Source organism: Homarus americanus, unplaced genomic scaffold (assembly GCF_018991925.1).
Source record: "Homarus americanus isolate GMGI-L3 unplaced genomic scaffold, GMGI_Hamer_2.0 scaffold42867, whole genome shotgun sequence".
In the NCBI taxonomy this organism is placed as follows: domain Eukaryota; kingdom Metazoa; phylum Arthropoda; class Malacostraca; order Decapoda; family Nephropidae; genus Homarus; species Homarus americanus.
In genome coordinates, this window is record NW_024752616.1 from 116846 (window position 1) to 130000 (window position 13155).

Below are 13155 nucleotides of genomic sequence, written 5' to 3' on the forward strand. Positions count from 1 at the left end.
CGGGTCAGGTGCCACTATGGGTGGGGTCAGTGCCACTATAGGTGGGTCCAGGGCCTATGGGTGGGTCCAGGCCACCATATGGGCGGGTCCAGGGCCTCAGGTGGGTCAGTGCCACTATAGGGTCCAGTTACTATGGGTGGGTCCAGTGCCACTATGGGCGGGTCCAGGGGCCACTATGGGTGGGTCCAGGGCCCATATGGGTGGGTCAGTGCCACTATGGGTGGGTCCAGTGCCACTATGGGTGGGTCAGTACCTGGGGTTCTGGGTCCACTATGGGCGGGTCAGGGCCACTATGGGCGGGTCCAGGGCCACTATGGGTGGGTTCAGTGCCACTATGGGCGGGTCAGTGCCACTATGGGTGGGTCAGTGCCACTATGGGCGGGGTCAGGGCCACTATGGGCGGTCCAGTGCCACTATGGGTGGGTCCAGTGCACTATGGGTGGGTCAGTGCCACTATGGGTGGGTCCAGTGCCACTATGGGTGGGTCCAGTGCCACTATGGTGGGTCCAGTGCCTATAGGTGGGTCCAGGGCCCTCAGGCGGGTCCAGTGCCACTATGGGTGGGTCCAGTGCTACTATGGTGGGTCCAGTGCCTATGGTGGGTCAGTGCCACTATGGGTGGGTCAGGGCCACTATGGGCGGGTCCAGTGCCACTATGGCGGGTCCAGTGCACTATGGGTGGTCCAGTGCCACTATGGGTGGGTCAGTGCCACTATGGGTGGGTCCAGTGCCACTATAGGTGGGTCAGTGCCACTGGGGGGTCCAGGCCACATGGGCGGGTCAGGGCCACTATGGTGGGTTCAGTGCCTATGGGCGGGTCAGTGCCACTATAGGTGGGTCCAGTGCCACTATGGGTGGGTCCAGTGCCACTATGGGCGGGTCAGTGCCACTATAGGTGGGTCAGTGCCACTATGGGCGGGTCCAGGGCCACTATGGGCGGGTCCAGGGCCACTATGGGTGGGTCAGGGCCTGTAGGCGGGTCAGTGCCACTATGGGTGGGTCAGGGCCACTATGGGCGGGTCCAGTGCCACTATGGGTGGGTCAGTGCCACTATAGGCGGGTCCAGGCCACTATGGGCGGGTCCAGTCATGGGTGGGTCCAGGGCTACTATAGGCGGGGTCCAGTGCCACTATGGTGGGTTCAGTGCCACTATGGGCGGGTCCAGGGCCTGGGCGGGTCCAGTGCCACTATGGGTGGGTTCAGGCACTTGGGTGGGTCCAGGGCCACTTGGGTGGGTCCAGTGCCACTATGGTGGGTCAGGGCCACTATGGGTGGGTCCAGTGCTACTATGGGGCGGGTCAGTGCCACTATGGGTGGGTTCAGTGCCACTATGGGCGGTCAGGTACCCTATGGGTGGGTCCAGTGCCACTATGGGCGGGTCCAGTGCCACTATAGGCGGGTCCAGTGCGCCACTATGGGTGGGTCAGTGCTATAGGCGGGTCAGTGCCACTATGGCGGGTCCGTGCACTATGGGTGGGTCCAGTGCACTATGGGCGGGTGGGCCACTATAGGCGGGTCCAGGGCCACTATGGGTGGGTCAGGGCCACTATGGGCGGGTCAGTGCCACTATGGGTGGGTTCCAGTGCCTATGGGCGGGTCCAGTGCCACTATAGGCGGGTCCAGGGCCACTATGGGTGGGTCAGTGCACTATAGGCGGGTCAAGTGCCACTGGGTGGGTCCAGTGCCACTATAGGCGGGTCAGTGCCACTATGGGTGGGTCAGTGCCACTATAGGCGGGTCCAGGGCCACTATGGGTGGGTTCAGTGCCACTATAGGCGGGTCAGTGCCACTATGGGTGGGTCAAGTGCCACTATAGGCGGGTCCAGTGCCACTATGGGCGGGTCAGTGCCACTATAGGCGGGTCAGTGCCACTATGGGTGGGTCAGTGCCACTATAGGCGGGTCCAGTGCCACTATAGGCGGGTCGGGCACCTGGGTGGGGTCAGTGCCACTATAGGCGGTCCAGGGCCACTATGGGCGGGTCAGGGCCACTATGGGGTGGGTTCAGTGCCACTATGGGCGGGTCGAGTGCTATGGGCGGGTCAGGGCCACTATGGGGGTTCAGTGCCACTATGGGCGGGTCAGTGCCACTATGGGCGGGTCAGCGGTGCCACTATAGGCGGGTCCAGTGCCACTATGGGCGGGTCAGTGCCACTATGGGTGGGTGTGCCTATGGGCGGGTCCAGTGCCACTATAGGCGGGTCCAGTGCCACTATGGGTGGGTCAGTGCCACTATGGGCGGGTCCAGTGCCACTATAGGCGGGTCCAGTGCCACTATGGGCGGGTCCAGGGCCACTATGGGCGGGTCCAGTGCCACTATGGTGGGTCAGTGCCACTATGGGCGGGGTCCAGGGCACTATAGGCGGGTCAGGGGCCACTATGGGCGGGTCCAGGGCTATGGGCGGGTCAGGGCCACTATAGGCGGGTCCAGGGCCACTATGGGTGGGCGGTCCAGTGCCACTATGGGCGGGTCCAGTGCCACTATGGGCGGGTCAGGGCCACTATGGGCGGGTCCAGTGCCACTATGGGTGGGTCCAGTGCCTGTGGCGGGTCCAGGGCCACTATGGGTGGGTCCAGGGCCACTATGGGCGGGTCAGGTTCACTATGGGCGGGTCAGTGCCACTATGGCGGGTCAGGGCCACTATGGGCGGGTCCAGGGCCACTATGGGCGGTCCAGGGCCACACTATTTGGCGGGTCAGGGCTATGGGTGGGTCAGTGCCACTATGGGCGGGTCAGTGCCACTATGGGCGGGTCCAGGGCCACTATGGGCGGGTCCAGTGCCACTATGGGCGGGTCCAGTGCCACTATGGGCGGGTTCAGTGCCACTATGGGCGGGTCCAGGGCCACTATGCGGGCGGGGTCAGGCCTGTATCTCGGTAGTAACGTTGTATTGATGTTGTTCATAACTTTGGGTTTATGCCCACAACCACCTCTGTTAACCTGAGCGTCTGGTCGTGCGTTTGTTACGGCGTATTAGTGTTTGTTACTAAGTGTATTGTGTTTGTTACTTCAGTGTATTAGTGTTTGTTACTTCAGTGTATTAGTGTTTGTTACTTAAGTGTATTAGTGTTTGTTACTTAGTGTATTAGTGTTTGTTACCAGTGTATTAGTGTTTGTTACTTGTGTATTATGTTTGTTACTCAGTGTATTAGTGTTTTGTTACTTGAGTGTATTAGTGTTTGTTACTTAGTGTATTAGTGTTTGTTACTTGGTGTATTAGTGTTTGTTACTCAGTATTAGTGTTTGTTACTCAGTGTATTAGTGTTTGGTTACTTAAGTGTATTAGTGTTTGTTACTCAGTGTATTAGTGTTTGTTACAGTGTATTAGTGTTTGTTACTTAAGTGTATTAGTGTTTGTTACTTGGGTGTATTAGTGTTTTGTTACTTGGCTGTATTAGTGTTTGTTACTTAGTGTATTGTGTTTGTTACTCTGTGTATTAGTGTTTGTTACTTGCATTAGTGTTTGTTACTTCAGTGTATTAGTGTTTGTTACTTAAGTGTATTAGTGTTTGTTACTTAAGTGTATTAGTGTTTGTTACTTAAGTGTATTAGTGTTTGTTACTTAAGTGTATTAGTGTTTGTTACTTAAGTGTATTAGTGTTTGTTACTTAAGTGTATTAGTGTTTGTTACTATGTATTAGTGTTTGTTACTCAGTGTATTAGTGTTTGTTACTTAAGTGTATTAGTGTTTGTTACTCAGTGTATTAGTGTTTGTTACTTAAGTGTATTCTTTAGTGAGAGAGAGGTCGAGGATTTTAATTATTACGAGGTACAAGGAGACAACGTGTGTGGGGTGGAAGACAAGAGAACAAATGCCAGTATTCTTATGGACACCAACTGTAGGAGCATCGAGGCTACCATTATCCATGAACAACTACGCTGGACTGGCCATGTTACCTACATGGACGACAGTAGCTCAGCCAGCTACTTTACAGTCACCTAACGAATAGTAAACGTAACGCTGGCGGGCAACTGAAAGGGTATAAGGATAGTCTTAAGACAACCTGAAAAATTGCCAATCGACCCCCACCTGGGAGACGATTACCCTACACCGTAACGCTTGAGGAGCACCACGAGAAGTTGCGTCAATATTGAGTTAGCCCGACTGCATACCGGAGGCAGACGAGCGCCAACGCCGGAAAGACACTGCCGCCGTCCTCCCGCACTAGATGTAGCCCTCCACATGTGCAACATCTGTGATCGACCTGCGGTCCTGTATCGGCCTCTTTAGTTACCTCAGAGCTCACCAAACCAAGGTGACATCCTATAACTCATATCATTGTATCATAGCTGGATGATCGTCACACATAGAGGACAGCAAAGTAGTGTGTGTGTGTGTGTGTGTGTGTGTGTGTGTGTGTGTGTGTGTGTGTGTGTGTGTGTGTGTGTGTGTGTGTGTGTGTGTGTGTGTGTGTGTGTGGCCTTGCAGAATTTGAGCCTTAGAGACCAAATTTCCAAACCTCACAGTAAAAAAAATATCGAGGAAAACTACACTGGGTGAATTGAGTCTTGAATATATATTTTTAAATCCTTTCGATGACATTAATGACCTCACCTCCACAGACCCTGTAACCATCTACCCTCACCCAGGCCCCCCCCGACCCCTAAATTTTATGATAATCTGTTAATAGAGTTCTGGCGGTATGAGGGGGGGGAGGTAGACGGCCCTCCGATAAAATAATGTTTGCAGCATATTTAGGTTCATAGGACACGCCCCTCCTACCCCCTCTCCTCACCCCTCCCCCTCACCCCCCTACCCTCACACGCTACTGATACTTTTTCTCCCACTAATTACCTTGATGGGGTATTAGTCCCTCCCTTCCTCCTCCTCCTCCTTGTTGTTGTTATTAATCTCATAATTAGTTGATCATCGTGAGAATTATTGAGGTAAATTTCCTTGCTCGATATTCTGATGTTTTGTTGATGACGTCATTATTTGGGCCGATGATGCCCTGACGTCATTATTTGGGTCAGATGATGCCCTCTGACGTCATTATTTGGGTCAGATGATGCCCTCTGACGTCATTATTTGGGTCAGATGATGCCCTCTGACGTCATTATTTGGGTCAGATGATGCCCTCTGACGCTTATTTGGGTCAGATGATGCCCTCTAACGTCATTTTCGGGGCCAACTTGAAGCCTATGACGTCATTAATGGTAGTACCGTCATTAAACAGGTGCCGCCTTTTGATCTCTCAGCTAATATGGCTAATGAGGAGACGTGTTTTCAGTTCCATTATGGCCGCTAATTACCTGGTCTCTGGGGTCATTAATTACTGAACACCTGGTAACTTTGAGGTCATTATTGAGAGTGAACACATGTCTACTGTAGGGTTCAGTGAACACGTGTCTAGGGTCATAGTGAACACGTGTCTAGGTCATGGTCAGTGAGCGTGTCTGGGTACAGTGAACACGTGTCTAGGGTCATATTGAACACGTGTCTGGGTAGTGGTCAGACACGTGTTGGGTTAGAGTCATAGGAACACGTGTCAGCATAGGAACACGTGTCTAGGGTCATAGTGAACACGTGTTCAGGTCATAGTGAACACGTGTCTAGGGTCAGGAACACGTGTCTAGGGTCATATGAACACGTGCAGGGGTAGTGAACACGTGTCTAGAGTCATAGTGAACACGTGTCTAGAGTCATAGTGAACACGTGCATAGGGTCATAGAAGTGAGTATAGTGAACACGTGTAGCATAGTGAACACGTGCATAGGGTGGAACGTGTCTAGAGTCATAGTGAACACGTGTCTAGAGTCATAGTGAACACGCATAGGGTCATAGTGAACACGTGTCTAGGGTCATAGTGAACACGTGTCTAGGGTTAGTGAAAACGTGTCTAGGGTCATAGTGAACACGTGTTCAGTCATAGTGAACACGTGTCTAGAGTCATAGTGAACACGTGTCTAGAGTCATAGAAATACGTGTTATGTTATTGGTGTTGAAGTGTTACGTTAATCTGTTGTGTTACTTTAATCTGTTGTGTTACGTTAATCTGTTGTGTTACGTTAATCTGTTGTGTTACGTTAATCTGTTGTGTTACGTTAATTATGTTACTTTAATTGTTGTGTTACGTTAATCTGTTGTGTTACGTTAATCTGTTGTGTTACGTTAATGTGTTGTGTTTAATCTGTTGTTGTTAATCTGTTGTGTTACGTTAATCTGTTGTTTTTATGTTAATCTTTTGTTACGTTAATCTGTTGTTACGTTAATCTGTTGTGTTACGTTAATCTATGTTTATGTTACGTTAATCTGTTGTGTTACGTTAATCGTTTTATGTTGTGTTACTTTAATCTGTTGTGTTACGTTAATCTGTTGTGTGTTAATCTGTTGTGTTACGTTAATCTGTTGAGTTATTTTTAATCTGTGTTACGTTAATTCGTTGTGTTACGTTAATCTGTTGTGTTACGTTAATCTGTTGTGTTACGTTAATGTGTTGTGTTACTTTTAATCTGTTGTCGTTAATTCGTTGTTACGTTAATCTGTTGTGTTACGTTAATCTGTTGTGTTACGTTAATCTGTTGTGTTACGTTAATCTGTTGTGTTACTTTTAATCTGTTGTGTTACGTTAATCTGGTGTTACGTTAATCTGTTGTGTTACTTTAATCTGTTGTGTTACGTTAATCTGTTGTTACTTTAATCTGTTGTGTTACTTTATTGTTGTGTTACGTTAATCTGTTGTGTTACTGTTAATCTGTTGTGTTACGTTAATCTGTTGTGTTACGTTAATTCGTTGTGTTACGTTAATCTGTTGTTACTTAATCTGTTGTGTTATCTTTAATCTGTTGTGTTACTTTAATCTGTTGTGTTACGTTAATCTGTTGTGTTACGTTAATCTGTTGTGTTACTTTGTTATCTGTTGTGTTTTTATCTGTTGTGTTGTTAATTGTTGTGTTACGTTAATTGTTGTGCGTTAATTGTTGTGTTACGTTAATCTGTTGTGACGTTATCTGTTGTGTTACTTTAATGTTGCGTGTTAATTTGTTGTGTTACGTTAATCTGTTGTGTTACTTAATCTGTTGTGTTACGTTAATCTGTTGTGTTACTTTAATCTGTTGTGTTACGTTAATCTGTTGTGTTACGTTAATCTGTTGTGTTACGTTAATCTGTTGTGTTAAATGTTACGTTAATCTGTTGTGTTACGTTAATCTGTTGTGTTACGTTAATTTGTTGTGTTAAGTGTTACGGTAATCTGTTGTGTTACGTTAATCTGTTGTGTTACGTTAATCTGTTGTTACTTTAATCTGTTGAAGGTTGTCATGGCTGTTCTCGTAGTGGTCTAAGTGTTGATTATATTATATAAAGATTATAATATATTGTTTCTTACATTTCTTACCGTAGAGTTGGATACCTTCACACCGGTTACTTCAGGAGATAATGGCGTAGAAACTCACTCCACCACCCGACATTCCATGATTTATACTTGATGAATGATGATTTAATGAGTTCCATTAATGTCCAATATCCATCTACTTTGTTATAACCAATCAGTCATTACCTTTAGGATCACAGATACGGGCAGATAATTGCACTTACATTTATTTGTCAAGCTTCCATGCAATGATTTACAATTTGCATGGATATATGAGTCACTTACATTCACGCTGGAATAAAATTAATCTTCTAAAAGAGGTAATTTATCAACTTGGGGACACATGTGGTTGGCTCTACTGTGGGTATGACTTCACAGAGCCTTAATTCTTCAAGTGATACATTTACTGCCAGCCTGGATTGCTCTTGTCGCAACCAGGCTTCCGCACTTAATATTCTTTCCACGGGGAATACCACCTAGGTTAACACTCTTAGTCTCGTGTCACTGATGGTCCACAGGGCGGGGTGGCGGTGGAGGACTCTGGGTGGTGTCCCATTCCCTTCAGGAGGGAGAGGGTGGGGACGACGTCTTAACTAACCCATGGCCTAGGGATACATCATCAAATGTGGTTTTGGGGCGTGAGGCGATGAACAGTACAACACTGTCTCACTGGCCTCCCCCTATAGGCTGGCTAGCATACCACTAATGGAAAAAATTTGTATTAATCATGGGTCGCCGGGGGTCTTATATCTAGTAAAACAAACTTTGGAGTAAGTTGCGTGGGTGAGCCTAACGCAACCCATGACAAAGGTGTTACGTTAATCTGTTGTGTGTTACGTTAATGTGTTACTTTTGATCTCAATTTAATTTATTTCTCTTTTATTTCAGTGTCGCTTCTCGTGTTGACCTCTAGGTGGAGATGTCGTCAAAGGGTGAAGGTAAGTCCGTGTGGTGGTGTTTTAGTTTTCGTGGTTTTAATGCTAGTTGGGTTTTTATTTTCTGGGGTTTTGTTTTAAGGTTTTGCGTTTTAATACTGTGTGGTTTTGGGGATCCGTCAGGGGTGGTGTTTGTGGTGAGATTTTGGGGTGATTTTAATTTTCTGGTCGATTAGTTTTTTTATCCCTTGAATTTTATAGAAGGATTTCAAGGAATTTTTAGGGTGATTCTGGTGACATTTTGGGTAGATACTAATGTTTTTGTATCTGCTTTATTTCTTCCTTCCACCGTTAAGTTTATAAACAAATCGAACATAGAGATTAGTTCTACTGTTTATTGTAGTTTGTATTGACACTGTCTTAAGCACAGCCGTTCTCTTGTGTAGGAAGACAGATGTAAGTTAGGTCATACATACTTCATCCTCTGGCAGCTGCTGTAATGTTGGCACACACGACCCCTTTCCTTCAACCCCCCCTCCTTCTAACCCCTCCCGACCTTCCCTCAACCCCCTCCACGTCCTTCCCTCAACCCCTCATCCGCCCTTCCTCAACCCTCCTCCGTCCTTTCCTCAACCCCTCCTCCACGTCCTTCCCTCAACCCCCCCTCCACGCCCTTCCTCAACCCTCCTCCACGTCTTCCCTCAACCCCTCCTCCACGTCCTTCCCTCAACCCCTCCTCCACGCCCTTCCTTCAACCCCTCCTCCCGCCCTTCCTTCAACCCCCTCCTCCACGCCCTTCCCTCAACCCCTCCTCCACGTCCTTTCCTCAACCCCTCCTCCCGTCCTTCCCCCAACCCCTCCTCCACGTCCTTCCTCAACCCCTCCTCCACGTCCTTCCTTCAACCCCTCCTCCACGTCCTTCCTCCAACCCCTCCTCCACGCCCTTCCCTCAACCCCTCCTCCACGTCCCTTCCCTCAACCCTCCTCCACGTCCTTCCCTCAACCCCTCCTCCACGTCCTTCCTTCAACCCCTCCTCCACCCCCTTCCCTCAACCCCTCCTCCACGCCCTTCCCTCAACCCCTCCGCCCTTCCTCAACCCCTCCTCCACGTCCTTCCCTCAACCCCTCCTCCCGTCCTTCCCTCAACCCCTCCTCCTCCTTCCCCCTCCTTCACCCTCCACGCCCTTCCCTCAACCCCTCCTCCACGTCCTTTCCTCAACCCCTCCTCCACGTCCTTCCTCAACCCTCCTCACGTCCTTCCCTCAACCCTCCTCCACGTCTTCCTTCAACCCCTCCTCCACCCCTTCCCTCAACCCCTCCTCCGCCCTTCCCTCAACCCCTCCTCCGCCCTTCCCTCACCCCTCCTCCGCCAAGTTACAATTTTAGTTCGGATAGGAGTGGAACCAGTGGGATAACACCACGACAGGTCTCATAACACCATCTGGAACACCACGTGAGTCCTGGAGTGTCCTCTACATCTGTGAGGGTTACCACCAGTCAGGTCCCTCATGCACCATCTGTGAGGGTTACTACACCACGTCAGGTCCCTCATAACACCATCTGTGAGGGATTACTACACCACGTCAGGTCCCTCATAACACCATCTGTGAGGAGTTACTACACCACGTCAGGTCCTCGTAACACCATCTGTGAGGGAGTTACTACACCACGTCAGTCCTCATAACACCATCTGTGAGGGAGTTACTACACCACCTGTTTGCTCTTCAACACCACAGCCCACCTAACCTACGTGACCTTCTGTAAACATCAATCTGTCTGTTCACGTAACGTATCCTGTCATATCGTATCGTATCCGTAACTTGCACAAACCAGTCCTGTGCTTTATACCGTGATAATTCGGGTAAGATTCCGGCTTCAGTTCCGTGTAATTTACTTTGACCCGCTTCCTACTGAGGAGGGAGGAGGGAGGGGAGGGAGGAGGAGGAGGATTCCTGACTGTGAAAGGAGCGACTATCCCTCCCCCACCCCCTCCTCCTCCCCCCCACTCCCGCAAACTCCTTCGACTTAGCTATACTCCGGCTCGGGGATTACCGGCAGCGGAGATGAGGAAAAAAATGGTCGGCGGGATGAAGTACTTGAATACACGGCTTTCACGGTGAGATGCTGAGGGTGGGGGGGTGAGGAGGAGAGGAGAGTGTGGGAGGGAGAGGGAGAGGTGTGAGGGAGGAGAGTGTGAGAGGGCTGGGAAAACAACTTGGGTGATGATTCTACTGGATCTCTCTCTCTCTCTCTCTCCTCTCTCTCTCTCTCTCTCTCTCTCTCTCTCTCTCTCTCTCTCTCTCTCTCTCTGTATGTATTTGTGTGTATGTATGTATGTATGTATGTATGTATGTGTGTATGTAGCGTGTGGTGTGTCAGACGTTGAGGACTGTGGCGGCACTCAGAGATGTAACTTAACATTGTCCAAGTGTAGTGAAAATGTACACCGTTTTGTTATCTTGTTCTCGCTGTCTCCCTCTGGCCTCTGTTTATCCATCATGGTGGCGTCTTTCTATCCTGACTTGACTGATAGTGTTTACCGCCAGTCAGGGATGTGTTTTTTTTTTTAAGGTAATAAATTTTGGTTATCGTTATATTTCTTATCACACACACACACACACACACACACACACACACACACACACACAGACACACACACACACACAGACTTACACACGCAGACAGACAGACAGACAAACACCTATCCACTCACGCACACATGAAACACACAGCCGACACACACACTCACACAAGCACTTTTCCAGCACAAAGTTTTCATGCAGCATTTTTTTTGGGAGGGCGTGGAGTGGGGTGTGAGTGGTGTAGTGAGTGTGTGTACCGGTGGTGTTGCCAGGCGCGTGATGCTGGTGGGGGGGGAGGTGGGGGGCAGGGGGGTGGGGAGGTGGGGGAGGGGTGGCACTAGCGTCGTGACCCGGAGACAGAGTGGCACCTAGGGCCATCTGTCTTGCCTGGCTCAGCCCTCTTCTCCTCAAGGTCCCAATTCTCAAAAGGTTCCTGTGTTAAATTTTCTCCCTAACTGGAGATATGAGAGCGCATCTATCTGACTCACTTAAGATGCGACGTAAAGATGGATTCTCAGAGGCGCCCAAACTGGAGAGAGAGAGAAACACAATTACTAGCAAGAAATAATGGTAGAATTTCAAGAGGATTTTAAAAAGATATTGTTGTCTATGTTTTAAAGGTTGGTTTACCTGTTCCGTCTCGTTTCTGTTCCGTCTCGTCTCTGTTCCGTCTCGTCTCGGTTCCGTCTCGTCTCTGTTCCGTCTCGTCTCTGTTCCGCCTCGTCTCTGTTCCGTCTCGTCTCTGTTCCGTCCCGTCTCTGTTCCGTCTCGTCTCTGTTCCGCCTCGTCTCTGTTCCGTCTCGTCTCGGTTCCGTCTCGTCTCGGTTCCGTCTCGTCTCGGTTCCGTCTCGTCTCTGTTCCGCCTCATCTCTGTTCCACCTCGTCTCTGTTCCGTTTCGTTTCTGTTCCTCGTTTCTGTTCCGCCTCGTCTCTGTTCCGTCTCGTCTCTGTTCCGTCTCGTCTCTGTTCCGTCTCGTCTCTGTTCCGTCTGTTTCTGTTCCGCCTCGTCTCTTTCGTCTCGTTTCTGTTCCGCCTCGTCTCTGTTCCGCCTCGTCTCTGTTCCGTCTCGTCTCGGTTCCGTCTCGTCTCTGTTCCGTCTTCTCTGTTCCGCCTCGTCTCTGTTCCGCCTCGTCTCTGTTCCGCCTTTTCTCTGTTCCGCCTCATCTCTGTTCCGTCCCGTTTGTATTTCTGGAAGAATACAGGAGTTTGGCGTAACGTGTCGGAGTTGAATCGTTTCCTAACCTTTACTGATGGTGTGAACTAAGGGACGTATCAGTCAGGTTAGGTTAAGTTAGGTTAGGTTAAGTGAACAACTGGTTAGGTTAGGCTAGGCTAGGTTAGGGTAAATGAAGAATGGTTAGGTTTGGTTAGGTGAAGAAGTGGTTAGGTTAGATTAGGTTGGTGAAGAACTGGTTAGGTTAGATTAGGGTAAGTGAAGAAGTGGTTAGGTTAGGATGAGTTACGTGAAGAACTGGTTAGGTTAGGTTAGGTTAAGTGAAGAACTGTTTCGGAGTCATGAACTATATTATACAAGCAGGAGACAGTGACAATAATACTGAAGGATAAATATGGAAATCAATAGAAGATGAACAGGACAAATTGGTCAAAATGTAGCCTTTATCGACCAATTGTTAAGTCCAGGTGAACATTATGTTAACTACTGCCAGTACTTTGATTCCTGGGTGTGTGTGTGTGTTGTGTGTGTGTGTGTGTGTGTGTGTGTGTTGTACGTGTGTGCGTGTGTGTGTCAAGGATAAACAGTGTAGCCATTCTACAGTAAGTTTATGCTGTAGATGTCAAACACCCGCCAACATGTGTACTGTACTTACATATAGACGTCACTGGGCGGCCTTCACGTACGATACATCTCTGGTCAATATTACCGTATCTTGATGTGGATATTCCCCACGAATATCACCTAGATATTTAAACAACACAGCGTGGTTCCTTCCCTCACCCCTGTACCAATAGTGTGTGTGTGTGTGTGTGTGTGTGTGTGTGTGTGTGTGTGTGTGTGTGTGGATGTAACTGCTTCCGCTATACCTCAACACACTGGCGACTCATCCTTTATTTACCTGCCATTACTTTACCTGAGAGCTCCAAGGTAGTCTGATCTTCTTGCCAAAAATATGATATATCTCTCAGCTTGATTTTACCATTTTTTCTCTCTCTCTCTCTCTCTCTCTCTCTCTCTCTCTCTCTCTCTCTCTCTCTCTCTCTCTCTCTCTCTCTCTCTCTCTCTCTCTCTCTTCTTTTGTCTCTTATACATTATTTATTCTCCTCCTCTTCCTCCTTATTCGTCCCATTTTCTTTTCTCCCCTCTCCTCTTCCTCTTCTCCTTTCCTTCTCTTCCTCCTATTCATCACCCATTTCTCGTCTTCTCCTC

The 13155-nt window shown here is 48.8% G+C and overlaps 2 protein-coding genes across 2 annotated transcripts in view; one reads left to right on the forward strand and one right to left on the reverse strand.

Moving 5' to 3' along the window:
• The first annotated feature begins 1971 nt into the window (after positions 1–1971).
• On the forward strand, positions 1972–2943 carry LOC121855152 (keratin, type I cytoskeletal 9-like). Its single transcript, XM_042350020.1, has one exon. The coding sequence runs from the start codon at positions 1972–1974 to the stop codon at positions 2941–2943; it is 972 nt and encodes a 323-aa protein (XP_042205954.1).
• Positions 2944–11376: 8433 nt separating this feature from the next.
• LOC121855153 (protein MNN4-like) overlaps positions 11377–13155 on the reverse strand; it is a 35386-nt gene continuing 33607 nt past the window's right edge. The window contains exon 3 of the mRNA XM_042350021.1: positions 11377–11957. Coding sequence (XP_042205955.1) covers positions 11377–11957 — 581 coding nt within the window. The remainder of the gene's footprint in view (positions 11958–13155) is intronic.

Bases quoted from the DNA above. Each gene is read 5' to 3' on its own strand.
- LOC121855152 (XM_042350020.1), top strand. From the start codon at position 1,972: ATGGGCGGGTCAGGGCCACTATGGGGTGGGTTCAGTGCCACTATGGGC.